The sequence below is a fragment of the Pan paniscus genome, chromosome 2, assembly GCF_029289425.2.
Source record: "Pan paniscus chromosome 2, NHGRI_mPanPan1-v2.0_pri, whole genome shotgun sequence".
NCBI classification, from domain to species: domain Eukaryota; kingdom Metazoa; phylum Chordata; class Mammalia; order Primates; family Hominidae; genus Pan; species Pan paniscus.
In genome coordinates, this window is record NC_085926.1 from 136,481,068 (window position 1) to 136,505,627 (window position 24,560).

The 24,560-nt window shown below is 40.6% G+C and overlaps 1 protein-coding gene across 5 annotated transcripts in view; it reads right to left on the minus strand.

Annotated features, from left to right (window-relative positions):
- Window positions 1-21,158, minus strand: part of CEP70 (centrosomal protein 70) — a 134,729-nt gene extending 113,571 nt beyond the window's left edge. For 4 of the 5 annotated variants that reach the window (XR_008624898.2, XR_008624899.2, XM_024928372.4 and 1 more), the window contains exons 1-2: window positions 20,946-21,134; window positions 18,620-18,722 (exon numbers count right to left, since the gene is read on the minus strand). Coding sequence is in view for 1 of the 5 variants with exons in the window: in XM_008976052.5 (XP_008974300.5) it covers window positions 18,620-18,628 (9 nt within the window). In the remaining 4 variants the exon portion in view is untranslated. Of the gene's footprint in view, window positions 1-18,619; window positions 18,723-20,945 lie in introns of all 5 variants that reach the window. The other variant, XM_008976052.5, reaches the window with a different exon arrangement.
- Window positions 21,159-24,560: the final 3,402 nt, after the last annotated feature.

Here is a 24,560-nt window from a genome sequence, read left to right on the forward strand (position 1 = left end):
GAATTTGAAGAGCTAATGGCTAAGAAAAATTTGAGAATCAATGAAAGACATAAATCCACACATTCTAGAAACCCAACATATTGCAACTGGGATACAGTAAAAAAAAAAAAAGAAAGAAAAAAAAGAAAAAAAAAAAAAGTCAGTCATACCTAGACACTAATATCTTCAATGTGCTGAAAGAAAATAATTGCTTATCTAAAATTCCAAAGCCAGTGAAAACATTCATTAACGAATAATAAAGGCAAAAGTAATATATTTTCAAACACATGACACAAAGTAAATCTGAGAGTGTTCATTGCATCTGCTCTGTAAAAAAATTCTAAAGAAGCTACTTCATGCAGAAGACTCCCTGATGGAAAAGCAGAGATGTAGAAAAAAATAGAGCAAAAAAATGGGCGAGTATAAACACAGACTACATAATGAGATCTTGTGAAGTATAAAATGTACAATTAAAATGCACAGTAACAGAAATATACTGGCTGAGAGTAGGGTAAATGGAGTAACAGTGTTCTAAGTTTGTTTACAATGGAGGTGGACACTGGTAAAGGTATCTGTTAACACTGGGCTTTTGTATAAGTTAAGGATGCTTGAGAATTTCTAGGACATCCACTGAAGAACTGAACAGAAGTATATAATTTTCTAACTAGTAAAGGGGAAAAACAAGACTATAATGATGCATTTTAAAAAATAAACCCAAGGGCATCCAAGATGGCTGAATATGAAAGGCTCCAGTCTGCAGCTCCCAGTGTGATTGATGCAGAAGACAGGTGATTTCTGCGTTTCCAACTGAGGTACCTGGTTCATCTCGTTGGGACTGGTTGGACAGTGGGTGCAGCCCACAAAGGGCGAGCCGAAGCAGGGTGGGGCATCGCCTCACCCAGGAAGTGCAAGAGTAGGGAGATTACCCATTCCTAGCCAAAGGAAGCCGTGACAGACTGTACTAGGAAAATCCAGACACTGCTACCCAAACACTGCGCTTTTCCAATGGTCTCAGCAAATGGCACACCAGGAGATTATATCCCATGCCTGGCTCAGTGGGTCCCATGCCCATGGAGCCTTGCTCACTGCTAGCGCAGCAGTCCAAGATTGAACTGCAAGGTGGCAGCCTGGCTGAGGGAGGGGCATCTGCCATTGCTGAGGCTTGAGTAGGTAAACAAAGCGGCAGGAAAGCTTGAACTGGGTAGAGCCCACCGCAGCTCAAAGAGGCCTGCCTGCCTCTGTAGACTCCACCTCTGGGGGCAGGGCATAGCTGAACAAAAGGCAGCAGAAACTTCTGCAGACTTAAACGTCCCTGTCTGACAGCTCTGAAGACAGCAGTGGTTCTCCCAGCATGGTGTTTGAGCTCTGAGAATGGACAGACTGCCTACTCAAGTGGGTCCCTGACCTCCGTGTAGCCTAACTGGGAGACACCTCCCAGTAGGGCCCGACTGACACCTCATACAGCCAGGTGCCCCTCTGAGATGAAGATTTCAGAGGAAAGATCAGGCAGCAATATTTGCTGTTCTGCAGCCTCTGCTGGCGATACCCAGGCAAACAGGGTCTGGAGTGGACCTCCAGCAAATTCCCACAGACCTGCAGCTGAGGGACCTAACTGTTAGAAGGAAAACTAACAAACAGAAAGGAAAAGCATCAACATTAACAAAAAGGACATCCACACCAAAACCCTATCTGTAGGTCACCATCATCAAAGACCAAAGGAAGATAAAACTACAAAGATGGGGAGAAACCAGAGCAGAAAAGCTGAAAATTCCAAAAATCAAAGCGCCTCTTCTCCTCCAAAGGATCGCAGCTCCTCACTAGCAACAGAACAAAGCTGGATGGAGAATGACTTTGACGAGTTGACAGAAGTAGGCTTCAGAAGGTCGGTAATAACAAACTTCTCCAAGCTAAAGGAGGATGTTCAAACCCATCACAAGGAAGCTAAAAACCTTGAAAAAAGATTAGATGAATAGCTTACTAGAATAAACAGTGTAAAGAAGACCTTAAATGACCTGATGGAGCTGAAAACCATGGCACAAGAACTATGTGACACATGCACAAGCTTCAGTAGCTGATTTGATCAAGTGGCAGAAAGGGTATCAGTGATTGAAGATCAAATTAATGAAATGAAGCGAGAAGAGAAGTTTAGAGAAAAAAGTAAAAAGGAATGAACAAAGCCTCCAAGAAATATGGGACTATGTGAAAAGACCAAATCTATGTTTGATTGGTGTACCCAAAAGTGAGGGGGAGAATGGAACCAAGTTGGAAAACACTCCTCAGGATATTATCCAGGAGAACTTCCCCAACCTAGCAAGACAGGCCAACATTCAAATTCAGGAAATACAGAGAACACCACAAAGATACTCCTTGAGAAGAGCAACCCTAGGACACATAATTGTCAGATTCACCAAGGTTGAAATGAAGGAAAAAATGTTAAGGGCAGCCAGAGAGAAAGCTCGGGTTACCCACAAAGGGAAGCCCATCAGACTAACAGCAGATCTCTTGCCCGAAACCCTACAAGCCAGAAGAGAGTGGGGGGCAATATTCAACATTCTTAAAGAAAAGAATTTTCAGTCCAGAATTTCATATCCAGCCAAACCAAGCTTCATAAATGAAGGAGAAATAAAATCCTTTACAGACAAGCAAATGCAAAGAGATTGTGTCACCACCAGGCCTGCCTTACAAGAGCTCCTGAAGGAAGCAATAAACATGGAAAGGAACAACCAGTACCAGCCACTGCAAAAACATGCCAAATTGTAAAGACCATCAATGCTAGGAAGAAATTGCATCAACTAACGGGCAAAATAACCAACTAACATCATAATGACAGGATCAGATTCACACATAACAATATTAACCTTAAATGTAAATGGGCTAAATGCCCCAATTAAAAGCAATCGGATAAAGAGTCAAGACCCATCAGTGTGCTGTATTCGGGAGACCCATCTCATGTGCAGAGACACACATAGGCTCAAAATAAAGGGATGGAGGAAGATCTACCAAGCAAATGGAAAACAAAAAAAAGCAGGGGTTGCAATCCTAGTCTCTGATAAAACAGACTTTAAACCAACAAAGATCAAAAGAGATAAAGAAGACCATTACATAATGGTAAAGGGATCAATTCAACAAGAAGAGCTAACTATCCTAAATATACATGCACCCAATACAGGAGCACCCAGATTCATAAAGCAAGTCCTTAGAGACCTACAAAGAGACTTAGACTCCCACACAATAATAATAGGAGACTTTAACACCCTACTGTCAATATGAGACAGATCAATAAGACAGAAGGTTAACAAGGATATCCAGGACTTGAACTCAGCTCTGCACCAAGCAGACCTAATAGACATCTACAGAACTCTCCACCCCAAATCAATAGAATATACATTCTTCTCAGCACCACATCACACTTATTCAAAAATTGACCACATAGTTGGAAGTAAAGCACTCCTCAGCAAATGTAAAACAACAGAAATCACAACAAACTGTCTCTCAGACCACAGTGCAATCAAATTAGAACTCAGGATTAAGAAACTCACTCAAAACCTCACAACTACATGGAAACTGAACAACCTGCTCCTGAATGACTACTGCGTAAATAACAAAATGAAGGCAGAAATAAAGATGTTCTTTGAAACCAATGAGAACAAAGACACAACATACCAGAATCTTGGAACCAACCCAAATGTCCATCAATGATAGACTGGATTAAGAAAATGTGGCACATATACACCATGGAATACTATGCAGCCATAAAAAAGAATGAGTTCATGTCCTTTGTAGGGACATGGATAAAGCTGGAAACCATCATTCTGAGCAAACTATCGCAAGGATAGAAAACCAAACACTGCATGTTCTCACTCATAGGTGGGAACTGAACAATGAGAACACTTGGACACAGGAAGGGGAACATCACACACCAGGGCCTGTTGTAGGGTGGGGGGATGGGGGAGGGATAGCATTAGGAGAAATACCTAATGTAAACGACGAGTTAATGGGTGCAGCCCACCAACATGGCACATGTATACATATGTAACAAACCTGCACGCTGTCATGTACTCTAGAACTTAAAGTATAATAAATACATAAATAAATAAACCCAAGGGTCAGGCACAGTGGCTCATGCCTCTAATCCCAGCACTTTGGGAGGCCAAGGCAGGCAGATCACGAAGTCAGGAGATCAAGACTAGCCTGGTCAACATGGCCAAAACCCCATCTTTACTAAAAATATAAAAAATTAGCCGGGTGTGGTGGCTCATGCCTGTAATCCCAGCTACTTGAGAGGCTGAGACAGGAGAATCACTTGAACCCAGGAGATGGAAGTTGCAGTGAGACAAGATGGTACCACTGCACTCCAGCCTGGGTGACAGAGTGAGACTCTGCCTCGGAAAAAATAAAAAAATTTAAAAAAACCCAAAAGAAGAGAAACACAAGCAGACAAGAGGTAAAACAAAGAGAAAAGCACATGGTACTTGACAATATGGTAGATTTAAATCCATATCAGTAATTACATTAATCATGAATGGCTCCAGTTAAAAGAGAAAGACTGTCAAACTAGATTTTTAAAAATCAAGCTATATGCTGTTGAAGGGAAAAAAGACTTCTGAAACACTAAAAAGCCATTTAAAATAAAAACATTAAAGCAGTTAAAAGTAAGAGAATAAAGAAACAATTCTGGGAAGATGGCATGGCCACAGCCTAGTTTTTTCATCTCTGCATCCCACATTAAAACAGAAGCAACTAGAGAGCAAAGCTAAAAACCCAAAAGCAATAGCAGGTCTTCCCTATACATGGGGATTGGTTTCAGAACCACCTGCAAGTACCAAAATCCATGGATGCTCAAGTTCCTTCAATAAAATGGTGTAGTACCGTTGGCCCTCCTTATCTGCAGGTTTCAATCTGCAGTCGGTTGAATCTGTGGATACAAAACTGGCAGATATAGAGAGCTAACTATTTATATCAAAAGCTGGTGAAAAGTTATTCTCACGAACACTAAAATGTAAGTGGGGGAGGGCAAACCACTAACGGCCATAAAAGCTGCATGGTACCAGCATCTGTGCTGGAAGAAAAAAAAGCTACAGGCAGTATCTGATGGTTATGAGAATGAGAGAACTCCCTAATTCATTGGTATCGCTAATATTCACTATGGCACTAACATGAAACAGGAAGTGAAACCAGAAGGGGTTTTACCATTTCCTAGAAGAAAAACAGAAGATGCTGGAACCCTGTGAACACTCAAAATGGACATGTTACATTTCCATGACAGAGCCCATGATGAGAAGAAACTTTTGGGAATAGAATCAAAATTGAGCAAGATAGGGATAAGAGAGAAGGGAAGATCCACACCAAAATAGGGAAGAAAATAGAAGCAGGAAGTCTCAGAAAACAAACTGCCATATTTTCAAACACTACACAAAAATATTAGAAGTCCAAGATGTTAGAAAAGCTTTCCTGAACTCTCAACCATTATAAAAGTTCAGAAAAACTAATTTTACATAAAAGTGAGCAAAGAAAAGCACTGAGGTCTAACCCCATCAAAAGTTAATATTGAAGGCGGAGCAAGATGACTGAACAGAAGCCTCCACCGATTGTCCTCCCAACAGGAACACCAAATTTAAGAACTATCTTTACAAAAAAGCACCTTCATAAGAGCCAAAAATCAGGTGAGCAATCACAGTAACTGGTTTTAACTTCATATGGCTGAAAGAGGCACCGAAGAGGGTAGGAAAGACATTTATAAATTGCCAATACCATTCTCCCCCAATCCCCCGGTAACGGCCAGCCATGTGGCGCAGAGAGAGAATCTGTGCACTTGGGGGAAGTAAAGTGCAATGACTGTGGAACTTTGCATTGAAAGGCAGTACCAACAACACCAGGAAGAACTCAACCCACTGGAGGGATCATTTAGACCAGTCCTAGCCAGAGGGGAATCACCCATCCCAGTAGTCAGAACTTGAGTTTCAGCAAGCCTTGCCAACGTGAGTTAAAGTGCTCTGGGGTCCTAAATAAACTCGAAACACTATCTAGGCCACAAGGACTGCAACTCCAAGGCAAGTCCTAGTGCTATGCTGGGCTCAGAGCTAGTGCTCTTGAGGGGCATGTGACCTAGTGAGACAACAGCCAGGGCAACTAAAGGAGCGTTTGCATCACCCCTCCCCCAACCCCAGGCAGCACAGCTTGCAGTTCCAAAAGTAAACCTTTCCTTCTGCTTGAGAAGACAAGAGGGAAGAGTAAAGAGGACTTTGTCTTGCAACTCGGATACCAGCTCAGTCACAGTAGGATAGGGCACTGAGCAGAGTTATGAGGCCCCCATTCCAGACCCTAGCTCCCAAACAACATTTCTAGACACATCCTTGGCCAGAAAGGAGCCCACTGCCTTGGAGGGAAGGACCCAGTCCTGGCAGGATTTATCATCTGCTGATTAAAGAGCCCTTGGGCACTGAATAATCAGCAGCAGGAACCAGGTAGTATATGCCATGGGCATTGGGTGAGACTCAGACATGCTGGCTTCAGGTGTGATCCAGCACATTCACAGCTGTGGTGGCTATGAGGACAGACCCCTTCTGCTTGAGAAAAGTAGACGAAGAGTAAAGAAGACTTTCTTGAGCTTAGATACCAACTTGGCCAAACTGGGGAAGAGCATTAAGAAAGCACTTGGGGTTCCCAATTCCAGGCTTTGGCTCTTAGCTTCTCTGGACCTACTCTGGGCCAGAGGAGAAGCCACTGCCCTGAAAGGTGAGTCCCAGGCCTGGTAGCATTCACCAGCTGACTAAAGAGCCTTGGGCCTTAAGTGAACCTAGGCGGTACCCTGGCAGTACTCCCCATGGGTCTGTGGTGGCGGTAGACAAGTGGAGCCTTCTCTGCCTGGGGAAAGGGGAGGGAAAAATGGGAAGAACCTTTTCTCATGGTTGTGGCACCAGCTCAGCCTCAGTAGAATAGAGCACCAGGTAGGTTTCCAAGGATTCTGATTCCAGGCCCTGGCCAGACCAAGTACAGTCCCAGTAGGGCCGGCCACAGGGATGCCTGTGTCACCCCTCCCCCAATTCCAGGCAGCTCAGCACAGAGAGACTCCATTTGTTTCAGAGAAAGCAAGGGAAGACAAGAGTCTCTGCCTGGTAATCCACAGAATTATTCCAGATCTTGTCCAAGACCAGCAAGGTGGTAACTCTATAAGTCTGCAAAAACCACAGCATTACTGAGCTTGGGGTATCCCGTAACTCAGATATATAGCTGCAGTGACCAAAAACTGAGATCACAACACTCAAGTCACTGGAAAGTCTTCCCAAGAAGGATGGGTACAAACAAGCCCAGACTACAAAGACTACAATAAATACCTAATTCTTCAATGCCCAGACACCAACAAACATCTACAAGTATCAAGACCATCCAGGAGAACATGACCTCACCAAACAAACTAAATAAGACACAAGGGACCAATCCCAGACATACAGAGATATGTGACCTTTCAGATAGAATTCAAAATAGCTGTTTTGAGGAAACTCAAAGAAATTCAAGATGACACAGATAAGGAATTCAGGATCCTATTAGACAAATTTAACAAAGAAACTGAAATAATTTTTAAAAGTCAAGCAGATATTCTGAGGGTGAGAAATGCAACTGACATAATGAAGAATGCATCAGAGCCTCTTCATAGCATAATTGATCAAGCAGAAGAATCAGTGAGCCTGAACACAGGCTATTTGAAAATACATGGTCAGAGGAGACAAGAGAAAAAAGAATAAAAAACAGGCCGGGCATGGTGGCTCATGCCTGTAATCCCAACACTCTGGGAGGCCAAGGCAGGTGGATCACCTAAGGTCAGGAGTTCGAGACCAGGCTGACCAATATGGTAAAATCCCATCTCTACTAAAAATACAAAAATTAGCTGGGCGTGGTGGCGTGTGCCAGTAATCCCAGCTACTCGGGAGGCTGAGGCAGAATCACTTGAACCCAGGAGATGGAGGTTGCAGTGAGCCGAGATCCCGCCACTGCACTCCAGACTGGGCGACACAGTGAGACTCCATCTCAAAAAAAAAAAAAAAAAAGAAAAGAAAAAAGAATGAATCATGCCTATAAGATCTAGACAATAAGCTTCAAAAGGGCAAATCTAAGAGTTATTGGCCTTAAAGAGGAAGTAGAGAGAGATAAGGGTAGAAAGTTTATTCAGGCCGGGCGCAGTGGCTCATGCCTGTAATCTCAGCACTTTGAGAGGTGAAGGTGGGTGGATCACCTGTAGTCAGGAGTTCAAGAACAGCCTGGCCAACGTGGTGAAACCCTGTCTCTACTAAAAATACAAAATTAGCCAGGTGCAGTGGCACACGCATGTAATCCCAGGTATGCAGGAGACTGAGGCACAAGAATCGCCTGAACCTGGGAGGTAAAGGTTGCAGTGACCCGAGATCGCACCTGAGTCAGGGTGACAAGAGTGAAACTTGTCTCAAAAAAAAAAAAAAAGAATAAGAAAAGAAAAAGGAAAGAAAGAAAGTATATTCAAAGGGATAACAGAGAACTTCCTAAACCCACAGAAAGATATCAATATTCAAGTACAAGAAAGCTGTAGAAAACCAAGCCGATTTAACCCAAGGAGACTACCTCAAGGCATTAATAAGCTCCCAAGGTCAAGAAAAAAAAAATTCTGTAAGCAGAAAGAGAAAAGAAACAAATAATATACAATGGAGCTCTGTATAGGCCAAGAGTGGCATGACATATTTAAAATGCTGAAGCAAAAAAAACTTTTACCCTAGAATCATTCAAACATGAATGAGCAATAAGTTTGTTCCCAGACAAACAAAAGCTGAGGAATTTCATCAACACCAGACCTGGCCTACAAGAAACGCTAAAGGGAGTTTTTTTAATCTGAAAGAAAACGACGTTAATGAGCAGAAATTATTTGAAGGTACAAAACTCACGGGTAATCAAAAGTACACAGAGGCTGGGCACAGTGGCTCATGCCTGTAATCTCAGCACTTTGGGAGGCCGAGATGGGTGGATCACGAGGTCAGGAGTTCAAGACCAGCCTGGCCAAGATGGTGAAACCCTGTCTCTACTAAAAATACAAAAATTAGCCAGGCGTGGTGGCACATGCCCATAGTCCCAGCTACTCGGGAGGCTGAGGCAGGAGAATCGCTTGAACCTGGGAGGTAGAGGTTGCAGTGAGCCAAGATAGCGCCACTGAACTCCAGCCTGGGTGACAGAGCGAGACTCCATCTCAAAAAATTAAAAAATAAAAAATAATGAGCCAGGCACGGTGGCCTTTAATCCCAGCACTTTGGGAGGCTGAGGCGGGCAGATCACAGGTCGTGTTCAAGATCAGCCTGGCCAACATAGTGAAACCCCGTCTCTACTAAAAATACAAAAATTCTCTGGTGGCGTGTGCCTATAGTCCCAGCTACTCGGGAGGCTGAGGCAGGAGAATCACTTGAACCCAGAAGCCAGAGGTTTCGGTGAGCCATAATCATGCCACTGCACTCCAGCCTGGGTGACAGAACTAGACTCCATCTCAAAAAAATAAAAATAAATAAATAAATAAGATAATGGATTATAAGATAGTATTTTCAAGCCTCATGGTGACCTTACATCCAAAAACATACAATGGATACACAAAAAATAAGAAGCAAGAAATTAAAACATACCACCTAAGAAAAATCACCTTCACTAAAAAAAGATAGGAAAGAAGGAAAAAAGAAGAGAAGACCACAAAACAACCAGAAAACAACAAAATGACAGTAGTAAGTCCCTATTTGTCAATAACATTGAACATAAATGGACTAAACTCACAATCAAAACACTAGAGTGGCCGAACTGAAATACACTTCACCTATAAAGACACATATAGACTGAAAATTAAGAAATGGAAAAGGATATTACATGCCAGTGAATCCAGTATAGCAGGAGTAGCTATACTTATATCAGACAAAAGAGATTTTAAGACAAAAACTGTAAGAAGAGACAAACAAGGTCATTATATAATGATAAACAGGTCAATTCAGCAAGAGTATGTAACAATTGTAAATATTATACACCCAACACTGGAGTACCCTGATATATAAAGCAAACATTATTAGAGCTCGAGAGATAAATCTCAATACAATAATAGTTGAAGACTTCAACACCACCCTTTCATCAGACAGATCATCCAGACATAAAATCAACAAAGAATCATCTGACTTAATCTGCACTATAGAACAAATGGACCTAACGATATTTACAGACGTTTCATCCAATGGCTGAAGAATACACATTCTTCTCCTCAGCACATGGATCATTCCCAAGGATGGACCATACGTTAGGCCACAAAACAAGTGTTAAAACATTAAAAACAAACTGGAATAATATAAAGTATCTTCTCTGACCACAATGGAATAAAACTAGAAATCAGTAACAAGAGGAATTTTGGAAACTATTCAAACATACGAAAATTAATCAATAGGCTCCTGAATCTTCAGTGGGTCAATGAAGAGATTAAGAAGGAAGCTGAAAAATGTCTTGAAACAAATGATAATGGAAACAGAACATACCAAAACCTATGGGATACAGTGAAAACAGTACTGAGAGAAATTTATAGCTTTAAGTGCCTACATGAAAAAGAAAAACTTCAAATAAACAACCTAATGAACTAGAACTAGAAAAGCAAGAGCAAACCAAACTGAAAGTAGAAGAAATAATAAAGATTACAGCAGAAATAATGAAATTGAAACAAATAAGACATAAGAACAATGAAACAAAAAGTTGGTTTTTTGAAAAGATGTAGAAAACTGATAAACCCTTAGCCAGACTAATGAAGAAAAAAGAGAAAAGATTCAAAATCAGAGATGAAAAAGGAGACATTACAACCAATATTGCAGAAATACAAAGGATCATTAGAGCCTATTAGGAGCAACTACATACCAATAAACTAGAAAATCTAGAAGAAATGGATAAATTCCTAGACACATACAACCTACTAAGATTGAACCATAAAGAAATCCAAAACCTGAACAGACCAATAACAACTAACAACATTGAAGCTATAATAAAAAGTCCTCCACCAAAGAAAAGCCTCGGACTCCATGGCTTCACTGCTGAATTCTACCAAACATTTAAAGAACTAACACCAACCCTACTCAAACTATTCTGAAGAATGGAAGAGGAGGGAATACATCCAAACTCATTCTATGAGGCCAGTATTACCCTGATATCAAAACCAGACAAAGACATATCAAAAAAAAAAAAAAAAAAAAGAGAGAGAGAGAGAAACCTACAGGCCAATATCCCTGATTAATATTGATGCAAAAATCTTCAACAAAATACTAGCAAACCAAATTCAACAACACATTAAAAAGATCATTCATCATCAACAAGTGGGATTTATCCCAGGGATGAAAGGATGATTCAACATATGCAAATCAATCAATGTGATACATCATTATCAACAGACTGAAAGACAAAAACCATATGATCATTTCAATTGATACTGAAAAAGCACTTGATAAAATTCAACATTCCTTCATGATTAAAAAAAAAAACCCTAAAAAAACTAGGTATAAAAGGAACATACCTCCACATAATAAAAGCCATGTATGACAGACCCACAGGCAGTATCACACTGAATCGGGAAAAACTGAAAGCCTTTCCTCTAAGATCTAGAACAGAACAAGGATAAAAAATTGACAAACCTTTAGCCAGACTATGAAGGAAGAAAGGAAAAAAGATTCAAATAAAATCAGAGATGAAAAAGGACTGGAATTGCTCTAGTTAGGACTAGAATTGCTCTAGCTAGAGATGAAAAAGGACTGGAATTGCTCTAGCTAAAGATGAAAAAGGACTGGAATTGCTCTAGCTAGCAGTTAGACACAAGAAAGGAAAAAAAGGTCATCAAAATTTGAAATCAAATTATCCTTGTTTGCAGGTGATATGATCTTATATTTAGAAAAACCTGAAGACTCCACCAAAAAGCTATTTGAACTGGTAAACAAATTCAGTAAAGCTGCAAGACACAAAATCAGCTTAGAAAAATCAGTAGCATTTCTATAAACCAACAAGGACAATCTGAAAAAGAAATCAAAACAGTAATCCCATTTACAATAGCCACAAAGAAAATTAAACACCTAGGAATTAACTGAACCAACGAAGTAAAACATCTCTACAATGAAAATTATAAAATACTGACGACAGAAATTGAAGAGGCCACAAAAAAATGAAAAGATATTCCATGTTCATAGATTGAAACAATCAATATTGTTAAAATATCTATATTACTCAAAGCAATCTACAGATTCAATGCAAATGCCTAGCAAAATACCAATGACATTCTTCACAGAAATAGACAAAATAATCCTAAAATTTAAACCACAAAAGACCCAGAATAGCCAAAGCTATCCTGAGCAAAAAGAATAAAACTGGAGGAATCACATTAACTGACTTCAAATTATATTGCAGAGCTATATTAACTAAAACAGCATACTACTGCCACCAAAACAGACACATAGACCAATGGAACAGAACAGAAAACCCAGAAACAAATCCACATACTGACAGTGAACTCATTATTGACAAAGGTGCCAAGAACATACATTGGGGAAAGAAAAGTCTCTTCAATGAATGGTGCTGGGATATCCATATGCAGAAGAATGGAACTAGACCCCTATCTCTCACCATATATAAAAATCAAATAAAAATGAATCAAGACTTAAATCTAAGCCCTCAAACTATGAAAGTACTACAAAAAAAATTGGGGAAACTCTCCAGGACATTGGATTGGGCAAAGATTTCTTGAGTAATATACCACAAGCACAGGCAACCAAAGCAAAAATAGACAGGTGGGATCACATTGAGTTAAAAAGCTTCTGCACGGCAAAGGAAACAACAAAGTGAAGAGACGACCCACAGAATGGGAGAAAATATTTGTAAACTACCCATCTGACGAGGGTTAATAGCCAGGATGTATAAGGATCTGAAATAACTTTTTTTTTTTGAGTCTCACTCTGTCGCCCAGGCTGGAGTGCAGTGGCACAATCTCGGCTCACTGCAACCTCCGCCTCCCAGGTTCAAGCGATTCTCCTGCCTCGGCCTCCTGAGTAGCTGGGATTATAGGCACATGCCACCACACTGGCCAATTTTTTATATTTTTGGTAGGAAATCAGCATATTAAAGAGATATCTGCACTCTCATGTTTACTGCAGCATTATTCACAAAAGCCAAGATTTGGAAGCAACCCAAGTGTCCATCGACAGACAAATGGATAAAGAAAATCTGGTACATATACATAATGGAGTACTACTCAGCCATAAAAAAAGAATGAGCTCCTGTCATTTGCAACAACATGGATGGAACTGGAAGTCATTATTTTAAGTGAAATAAGCCAGGCACAGAAAGACCAACATCACATGTTCTCATTTATTTGTGGGATCCAAAAATCAAAACAATTGAACTCATGGAGACAGAGAGTAGAAGGATGGTTACCAAAGGCTGGGAAGAGTAACAGGTGGGCTGAGAGGAAGAGGGGATGGTCAATGGGTACAAAAAAATAGAAAAAAAGAATAAGATCTAGTATTTGCTAGCACAATGGGTTGACTATATTCAATAATAATATAATTGCACACTTTTAAGTAACTAAAAGAGAATAATTGGATTGTTTCTAACACAAAGGATAAATGCTTAAGATGGTGGCTACCTCATTTACCCTGATATGATTATTATATATTATATGGTGTATCAAAATATCCCATGTAACCCATAAACATACACATCTGTGCACCCATGAAATTAAAAAAATTTTAAATTGTAAAAGTTCATATTAAAAAAGAATATCTCTACAGACAAGAAAAATATACTAGAAAGACGTGCTCACAAAACAGATAGGAACTATAACCTCTATATTAAAACAAACTAAAATACATGTAAAACTCTGTAAGACATAAACAACATAATTAGAAATAAAACTTGGAAATGAGCTGATAGAATCTAGAAATTAGTAACTTTTAAAAACTAATTATTTCTGAAATGAAGATTAAAGAAGGAAAATGAATGAGTAAAGACTACAGACAATGCCTTAAGAGAAATAGAGATTAAAAGGAAAACAATTTTAAAAATTAAAAAGAAATGAAGAAGAAATATGAAAATGACAAAGATAGGCAAAGAAGCTCAAACATACACATAATAGTGGTAATTGAAAAAGAAAACTAAAACAACAGAACCAATTTAAAAAACTATAATTCAGGAAACTTTCCTGATTTTAAAATTCATACAGAGCTGCAAAAGACCTATAATAGACAAAACAACTTTGAAAAAGAACAGGCTGGCCATGGTGGCTCACACCTGTAATCCCAGCACTTTGGGAGGCTGAGGCAGGAGGATAGCTTGAGGCCCAGGAGTTCAAGACCAGACTGGGCAACATAGCAAGACCCCATCTCTACAAAAAAAAAAAAAAAAAGATTAGCCAGGCATTGTGGCATGAACCTGTAGTCCTTGCTACTTAGGTGGCTGAGGTGGGAAGACAACTTGAACCCAGGAGTTTAATCAGTGAGCTATGATTGTGCCACTGCACTCTAGGCTGGGTGACAAAGCAAGACCCTATCTCTAAATTAATAAATAAATGAAAAAGAAGAACAAAGTTGAAGGACTAATACTATATCATTTCAAGGTTTATAAAGCTATAGTAATCAAGACAATATAGCATTGATATCAAGATAGACAAACAGATTAATGAAACAAAATAGATTCCAGAAACAGACTCATACATATATGGACAACTAATTTTCACCAAAGATACGAAGGTAATTTAGCAGGAAAAATGATATTTTTTTTTTCAATAAATGATGCTAGAACAATGGGATGGCCATGTACAAAAAAAAGAAAGAAACAGGACTTTCAGCCATATCTCACACCATATACAAAAAAATTAAAATGAATGACATAAATCTAAAACTTAAAATCACAACATGTCTAGAAAAACACAGAAAAACTGTATGGCCTTGAGTTAGGCAAACATGTCTATGATATGACACCAAAAGCATGATACAATTCAAGAACAAATGGGGCTTCATAAAAATAATGTCTGCTCTTTAAAATATACCATTCTGAGAATGAAAAGAGAAACCACATACGCAAAGAAAATAGTCAGGAATCAGAAAAGGTTCATATCCAGAATATATAGGGAACTCTCAAAACTCAGTAAGGAAGTTAACATCAACAAAAAGTAAACAACTGAACTTAAAAATGGTCAAAAAATTTCAATAGACATTTCACAAAAGAAGACATACAGATGGCAGCCAGGCACATAAAAAGATGCTAAACATTGTTAGTCAGGAGGGAAATGCAAATTAAAATACACGATGTGACACCACTACACATATTAGAATGGCTAAGAATGACTAGACCAAGTGTTTTCGAGGATGTGAGGGAACTAGAACTCTCATATACTGCTGACGGGAATTTAAACTAGTACAACCACTTTGTAAATCACTTCGTCTATTTCTTAAAAGGTTAATAAGCACTTACCATAAGACCCAGTCATGCCATTCCTAGAATTTACCCAAGAGAAATGAAAGCATTATGTCCACACAAAGACTGTACACAAATGTTCATAAGAGCTTTATCTATAATAGCCAGAAACTGGAAACAACTCAAATGTCCAGCAGCAGGTGAACAGACACACAAACTGTGGTATACCCATTGGATGGAATACCCCTCAGCAATAAAAAAGAATATGTGCAACACGGAAAAATGTCAAAATAATTACGCTGAAAGCCAGCCATAAAATAGTACATACTATAACATTCCATTTATATAAAACTCTAGAAAATGAAAACCAACTGTGGTGATAGAAAGCAGATCAGTGGTTGCTCAGAGAATTGGAGGCTAGACACAGAGACTACTAACGAGAACAAGGGAATTTGGGGGGATGATGGATATATTGACAATCCTGATTGGGGTGGTTTCATAGGTGTATATGTAAGTCAAAACTTATATTTTATACTACATATGTGCAGCTTATTGTATATTAAATATATCACAATAAAGCTGTTTTAAAAATAAAGTTTTCCTGAAATTTAAAAAAAGATTTGAAACTACAAATGGAAAGAAAATATGAAGTACCTGAGAATACTGACCCAAAACAACCAACACAGTGATATATTCTAATATTATTACCAGACTTTAATGAAAAAGAAAAAATTTGGCTGGGCGTAGTGGCTCATGCCTGTAATCTCAGCACTTTGGAAGCCTGAGGCAGGTGGATCACTTGAGCCTGGGTTCATGACCAGCCTGGGCAACTTGGCAAAACCCTGTCTCTCAAAAAAAAAAAAAAAAAAAAAATTAGCTGGGTGTGGCAGCATACACCTGTAGTCCTAGCTACTCAGGAGGCTGAGGTGGGAGGACTGCTTGAACCCAGGAGGTGGAGGCTGCAGTGAGCCAAGATCATACCACTGCACTACAGCCAGGGTGACAGAGTAAGACTGTATCTCAAAAAGAAAAAAAGAAAACAAATTATTTGGTTATCTACAAGAAAAAAACCCACATGACTTATAAGAAGAAGAAAAATTAGATAATAATCTGACTTTGATACCAATACTTTATTCCAGAAGAAAAAGGAGTAATGTATTTAAGAAATTCAAGGAAAAGAAGTGTGAGCCAAAGACTTTATATCTTCAAAATTGACTTTGAAGTAGAAAAAGAATAAACTTTGATCAATATATAAGAACTCAGACAATATTACTTCCCGAGGAATCTAACAATGTATTAGCTTCAGGTAGCCAAAATGCCTAGAGAGACCTCAGCATAAACACTGGTGGTAAACATTAAATATATTAATAGAACTAATAGGCTAAGAGGGAAAAAGCAGAACATGAAATGGCTATATACTCTGACAATGCAGATAGAGCACAACTGTTAAAACAGAGAGAGAAGAAAAAATGGGAAGAACATAAGCAAAAAAAAAAGGTTTAATGTTTTCAGTAATCATACTGATGGTGATTTTAGAAATATAGTTCTGATACTGTCATATGTATAATACAGAATAATGAGTAAATATGGAATATTCTATTTTCTCCTATATTCTTGAGAATCATGATTCTCAGTATGGAAAAAAGGAGTTACAGTTGTGATAGAGAAGTTGTTAAGTAAAAGCTCTGTAGTCTCAATCTGAAGACTGGAAGTAGAATACATTAGGTATCTTTTAACATGTGTGTCTATAGACAGATATAAGTATCCTAGCTCTGTCTACTGAAATGCCTGAAACAGTGACTAACTCAGGATCTTTAGCATTCAGACTGTAACTGAAATATTATTTCCCTCTAAATGAAACCCGGGCATTTTAAAGAAATGGCTGATTTCATATCTGCGATAGGAATTGTTCAATATATTATATAAAAAGGAAGCTATCAAAAACTAGGAGGCCAGGCTCACAGTGCAGCTTGGCCAACATGGTGATACCCCGTTTCTACTAAAAATACTAAAAAAAAAAAAAAAAAAAATAGCCGATCCTGGTGGTGTGTGCCTATAATCCCAGCTACTTAGGAGGCTGAGGCAGGAGAATCACTTGAACCCAGGAGACAGAGGTTGCAGACAGCTGAGATCGCGCCACTGCACTCCAGCCTGGACAACAGAATGAGACTCCATCTCATAAATAAATAATAAAAAAAAAAACAGGGAAGTGATTACTACAAAACTACAAAACCCAGAAGAATGGTGACTAAATGGGAACACAGGAGTTTTGACTGGGATAGGGTAATGGAGGGGATCTGGCATACCTGAATGGTATGGTCCTGTAATAATTTATTAAGCTATACATTTGGTATGTGATTTATAACAAAAATTTCATTTTACGCTAAAAAGATTTTGTTAAATAACAAAAATAGAAAAGTAAAGGAAATGCTAACCTAACCAAAAGAAAGCTTGTACAGGTTGAACGTTCCTAATATGAATATTTGAAATCCAAAATGCTCCAAAATCCAAAACTTTTTGAGCACCAACTTGACACCACAAGTAGAAAATTCCGCACCTGACCTTATGTGACAGGTCACAGTCAAAACTTCATTTCATGCATAAAACTATTAAAAATGTATAAAATTAGCTTCAGGCTGTGTGTATAAGCTGTATATGAAACAATAAATTAATTTTGTGTTTAGAGTTACCCAACTCTAAACAAGATACCTCATGTATATACAAATATTCCAATTTTTTTTTAATCTAAAAGTCCAAAACATAGTTCCAAGCATTGCAGATAAGGGATACTCAACCTGCAGAGCTCTGTAGCCAGACTGCCTGGGTTCAAATCATGGATTCTGCCACACAGCCAGGAGAGTACAGTACTAATCTCTGTGTGCTTCAATTTCCTCATCATAAAATAAGGATAATAAAAGTACTCAGCTCACGAGTTAAAGATTAGAAGAGTTAATATAGAAAGAACATAAAGCATTGCCTGGCACACAGCAGGATGGAGACTGTGATTAGAGTTGGTGATCAGCTTTCTGTGTTATCTTAAGTAGGTACTTAACCTCTCTGAGCTTCAGCTTCTTTGCTGAGTTGTAAAATATCTACCTGATAGGATTATCAGGAAGCCAAAAGGAAATATATGTAATGAACCTAGTATAGTACTCAATAAATATTAGATTTTTTTCCATGGCCTCCCAACATCTGGAGTCATCTGTTACATTAGACATACCTCAGTCATAGCATATTACTCTTGCACTTTACACCTGGTCATTCAGGTTGATCTCAATGAAATGATCACCCAACGAGTCTCATGTCTGAAACTGGATCTTCATCTAGGTTTCAAAAAGATAAAAAGAACAAAATCTTGAAATGTTCAACCTCCTAGTAAGAATGGTCTTGTGTTACTCCCAGAGCAGGCATCCAAGGTACTGGTAATCACAGATAAAGCAGGCACAACTGAAATAACTGCTAATTGCCTTCCCAGCTCACCATCATATGCCTCTTCCCTTCTCTTCTCTCTCCTTCTTATCTTTCCTCTCCCTACCTTGTTAAGACATTTAGCTGGGTATCCAAATCTATCATCATCTATCATCAATTCTGACTTCTGGCTCCACAGGTAGGATATTCTCATTTGCAAGGATACTAAAATGAAGCATCCTCAGACAAACTACCACTGATCACAAAAGCAAACACAGGAAAAAACTGCTCCTCATTTGCACCTGTGACCAAGCCCTCCTTTTCAGAGGACCATTCTGTGAAATAAACGGGCCAATAGTTTGCAGCAGCCTTTTCCCCACTACAGGCTGTGACAGGACAAAGGTCTGGAACTTTAAAGTCACAGGAAGAGACCAAATGCTTTCTAGGGCCAAAAACAGAAGCTACAGCTTTAATTAGTGTCATAACACACTTAAAATAAGATTGTTGGGAGTAGGAGTCGGAGGGTAGGAGTTGATTTGTACATGGCATAGTAAGCCAAGCATAGAAAAGCAAAAACATAATTGTATCTTCTGGCACTTTCTAGGTTTCCCGAGTCTTTCAGCCAAATTGCCCTTTATAGGTCTGAAGCCCCTTGTAACATGCTCCATATCTTAAAATTTAATTATTTTTTCACCATTTGGGGTGGGGGAGGGGAGCTGACAATAAACCATGGCCAATAACTGTTCCTTCTCAACTGAATCACACCAAAATCTGTAAACATCTTCAAAAGTATATACTTCAAATTACTGCAATAAATGAACATGTAACCCTTTCGAAGTCTCTATTCCTTATTAAATGCAAAAGCTCTATTCTAAAAATATTGCAACTTGCTGTTTAATGTTCCTAAGAAAGAGCTGAACCTACCCCAAATAGGAAAGAGTTAAAATGGAATGTCATCTCAACCAAATCATTCTGTCTCAGGAGAGACATGAAGGGGCAGAACCTTGCTTTGAAGCAAAAGCTGTAGGGAAAACTCCAAGTCAGCCACCTCTTCCCCAAAAGGCGGGACAGGGGAGGCCACAGTCTACTTGGCAATATTTAAAGTACAAAACTCATGCAGAGGCTTGAAACCAATATGGGTAATGCCTGCACAGAGTTTAATATATTATACATATATTTTTGAGACAGAGTCTCGCTCCGTCACCCAGGCTGGAGTGCAGTGGCGCGATCTCGGCTCACAGCAACCTCCGCCTCCCGAGTTCAAGCGATTCTGCTGCCTCAGCTGCCCGAGTAGCTGGGATTACAGGCGCACACCACCATGCCCAGCTAATTTTTGTATTTTTAGTAGTGACGTGGTTTCATCATGTTGGCCAGGGTGGTCTCGAACTCCTGACCTCAGGTGATCCGCCCACCTCGGCCTCCCAAAGTGCTGAGATTACAGGCGTAAGCCACTGCGCCCTGCCTGTTTAATATCATTGATTGAAAAACAAAGTGGCAGTAAAAAAGGAAACTCTGATTGGTCTCTCTGTTACAGGTGACTTAGCCTTCTGGCATTTTTCACCTTGAAAAACTCCTATTAGGCCCTGTATAAAGTCAGAGGTCCCCTGAATCCGGAATGAGGTTAATAAACTGGAAAAAGAGATACTCACCTGTGCTATTCGCCTAACCGCCCCCTTCTGCTCCGAGTCCTCACTCCCCAAACAACCTTCGCGGTTGTTTGACACAAAACTAGCGCTTCAGCCCGGGTCGATTTTGGGGGATGGAGTAATTACCTACAGCTTAAATCGAGTCTGTGCCCGACGTGATTCTAAGCTTTACTCTTACTGCCTCATTTAACCCTCACAACCACCTTGTAAGGCAAGAATTACCAGCTTTAGTATACAAATAAAGAATCGGAGGCGCTGAGACATTAAAGGAGAAGCCAAAGAACACAAAGCCTGGGGAGCTGGGACTGGAGGCAGTTTTGTCCGATCCCCAAACCCTTACGCAGCGATTTTTAATTGGCGCGACCCTGTCCCAGATGGCTCCTCCCTGACAAGGGTCAGTCTGACCACTTTTAGGCCCAGGTGAGGTCAAGTCCGGGGTACTCCGGGAAGGGGCTCACGCCGACGCCTCTGAGAGCCCCGAGAGCCACTCACCTTACTCAGTCGCCGGCCTCCCACCAGCAGCCAGCCGGGCCAGGTTAGGCTGGGATCAGCTACGTCAGGCCCCGCCTCCGCGACCGTTACCGCCGCCGGGGGAGGGCGGCCAATCGAGCCCGAGCGCGTCGAGGGCCAGCCCCTCTTTGGCCTGCGAATGCCCCCAAACGATTCTCTCCAGCCTCTCCGGGAAGCTGGGTCCGCCCCGCGCCCTCCGGTTGGCTCACTACGGGGGGCGGGGCTTACCGCAAACGAAGGCGTCGGTGCGATGTGCTGGTCTCGGGCACGCTGGCGCTTCCAACGCACTCCTTGGGTGCCCTGTCACTTACATGGAGGCTTATTTGCCCAGAAGACGTCAGAAATACTTGTGGCCGTGGGTGAAAGTGAAGCCTGGGTTACCTGGCCACCAGAGACTGCCCTCTCTCTCGCCCCCTACCCCGCCGCGACTACGAGCTCTTGCTGGGGTACGGGTCAGCATGTTCTCGATGTTCCAGACCTGAATGACCACTGTAGCAGTTGACATTTGGAGGACCCCAATAAATATTTGTTGATGACAGTTCATCTTCCCATTCAGCATTTTCCACATCTCGACGAAGCGTCAGGCCCTACCTGAGGCTGTAACTGTCCACCATTGTCATTGCATCTTATAGCCACATGGTGTCGCTGTTGACAACTTGTCTTTTCAAATCAGTCAAATGATGTAGGTCTGTGTTACGGTCAAATGTTGCAACAGACTGTGTTGCAGTCAAATGATGCAGGTCCCACAGTAGCCAACAGGGATGTCCCATCTAGGGCATCAGCCAAGGGTCTCTCATCAGGAGATCCAAGGGCTCTTGGAGCTCAATACTTTCAGACCCTTCTTAGCCTTCTTCCAGGCAGCTGGGACTACACTTAGGTTTGATCTCTGTGTTTGCCCCATGCAAACATGTCCCTACCCCAACCTACGCCTACCCACTGTGCTTTCCATACCTGGATATTCACTCTAACGATGGTTAGCAGATTGCATTTTCAGTTCTCAAAATGCAAATAGTCTCAGTGCTTCCCTTTTCCAAGATAATAGGGTGCCCTTGCATACTCTTCTGAGAATGGCTGCCCTAATTGTAGAGGCCAAACATCTTTGAGTCAGTTATTATTATTTTGGATGCACGTGATATAAAATCTGAGTTAAATTGTCTTCCTAAAAAATAAAGAAGTTGCTTATCTCGCATAACAGAAAGCTCAGAGGCAAGGGAGAATTTGATTAATTCAGTGGCTAAGCAAGTTAACAAGGACCCAGTTGCTATTAGTCTCTGCTTTGTTGTAAAAAAAAAAGGGTAGACTTCAAATTCATACTAACGTGATTTTCCAGATGTCTACTTGGAGAAATCAGGACCACATACTTTCTTTTTCATCTAAAACCTTTCCTTCTGGTTTTTTGAGCCGATAAGTTCACACAGGCACACACTCTTCCTCTTTACCAGTAACTGCCTGGGAAATGTACAGACAGCTTAAGCCTGGGTTCCAGAAGTGAAAAGGAGCTATGACAATTGGAATTGGCAATGGTGTCAGTGCTCTTTGAGTCACATGAGTTGCAAGGTGGAGACATGGCTATTTGAATAAAACTGGAGACCTGTAAAGGAGAAGAGGAAAATGGATGCTAGATGGATGATCACCAGTATCTTTCACAGTCTTCAAAGCACAAGAAGGCTGATTCCTCTCTATTTTCTAACTGAATTTTTTATGTGGTGAATGGAGGGGAAGAGTTGCTATAGCACTGCCCTCCAAAACAATTCCCTTCTTATGGACCATGAAAGCCTTTCCAGCACCTCTCTTTGCTAGAGAAGGAAAACATCCCTGCACACAAACTTAGTCTTTCACTGAGAATCCTGCTACATTGGTCTCAAGAGTTTTCTATGGGCCTCATCCACCCAATAGAATTCTAATAATTCTAAACATTCATTTAACATTCATTCATTTATAAAAATGTGTTGGCCGGGCACAGTGGCTCACGCCTGTAATCCCAGCACTTTGGGAGGCCAAGGTAGGTGGATCACCTGAGGTCAGGAGTTCGACAACAGCCTAGCCAACATGGGGAAACCCCATCTCTACTAAAAATACAAAATTAGCCGGGTGTGGTGGCACATGCCTGTAATCCCAGCTACTTAGGAGGCTGAGGCAGGAGAATCGCTTGAACCCGGGAGGCGGAGGTTGCGGTGAGCCGAGATCGCACCATTGCACTCTAGCCTGGGCAACAAGAGCAAAATTCCGTCTCAAAAAAAAAAAAAAAATTTTGTTAAGCACCTGTTATGTACCAGGGATTGAACTAGATGCTGAGTCAGATTTATAAGTGGGGGAGTTTACAATAGTAAGTAAGCCCAATTGTGATTCCTGCCTTCGTGGATCTTATAGTCTAACTGCGGAGAAAATATGAAACAAATGCAATTAAGTATATATTATTAATATAATAAGTGATATGAAAGAAGAGAAGAGGGGCTATGGAGGAAGCCTCTCTGATGAAGTGACACTTAAGTTGAAAGCCAAGCATGTCTTCATTTCGGCTTTCTGCTTTCCTCTGTACTTTGACTTCCTAGCATAAATTATAACTTTGATTAGCAGTTAAAACACATCTTTTATTTCTCAACTTCTTTTTTTTTTTTTGAGACGGGAGTCTCGCTCTTGCCCAGGCTGTAGTGCAGTGGCGTGATCATGGCTCACTGCAAGCTCCGCCCCCCAGTTCACGCCATTCTCCTGCCTCAGCCTCCCAAGTAGCTGTGACTACAGGCGCCTGCCACCACGCCTGGCTAAATTTTTTTTTTTTTTTTGTATTTTTAGGGGTTTCACTGTGTTAGCCAGGATGGTATCAATCTCTTGACCTCGTGATCCACCTGCTTCGGCCTCCCAAACTGCTGGGATTACAGGCGTGAGCCACTGCACCCGGCCTAATTTCTCAACTTCTAAACTGATTCTCAAATTTTCTTCTGGGTATAGAACTGTCATATTTCTCCCTAGAAAAACATGAGTATATCATATGTAATGGTAATTCATGATGAATTCTCAAAGATTCTTCAACTCATAAGTTTTTTAGACTTAGATTCCTTTATTACATGAATACATTTGTTTCTGCCTTTTCCACAAGAATTTGAACCCCTGGGAACATGAACCATGTCTTACTAAACTTCATCCTGCAGCTAGCATATTTCCTTGGTGCACAGTAGGTGCTAAACACAGCTTTGAACTGTAGCAGGACTAACCACAGACAAAACCTCTCAGACGCTGAGTTGTATAAGGAAGGGCTTTATTCAGCTGGGAGCATCAGCAAGCTACTGCCTTAAAATCCGAGCTCCCTGAGTGCACAATGTCTGTCCCTTTTAAGGGCTCACAACACTAAAGATTTCACATGAAAGGGTCGTGATTGATTTGAGCAAGCAGGGGGTATGTGACAGGGACTGCATGTACTGGTGGTCAGAGAGAAACAGAACAGGGCAGGGAGTTTCACAATGTTCTTCTATACAATGTCTGGAATCTATGAATAACATCGGTTTCTAAGTTATGAGTTGATTTTTAACTACTGGGTTTAGGCCAGGCAGGCCCAGGCCTGGTTTCGGGCCTGGCGCCGGGCTGCCTGTCTTTGGTTTT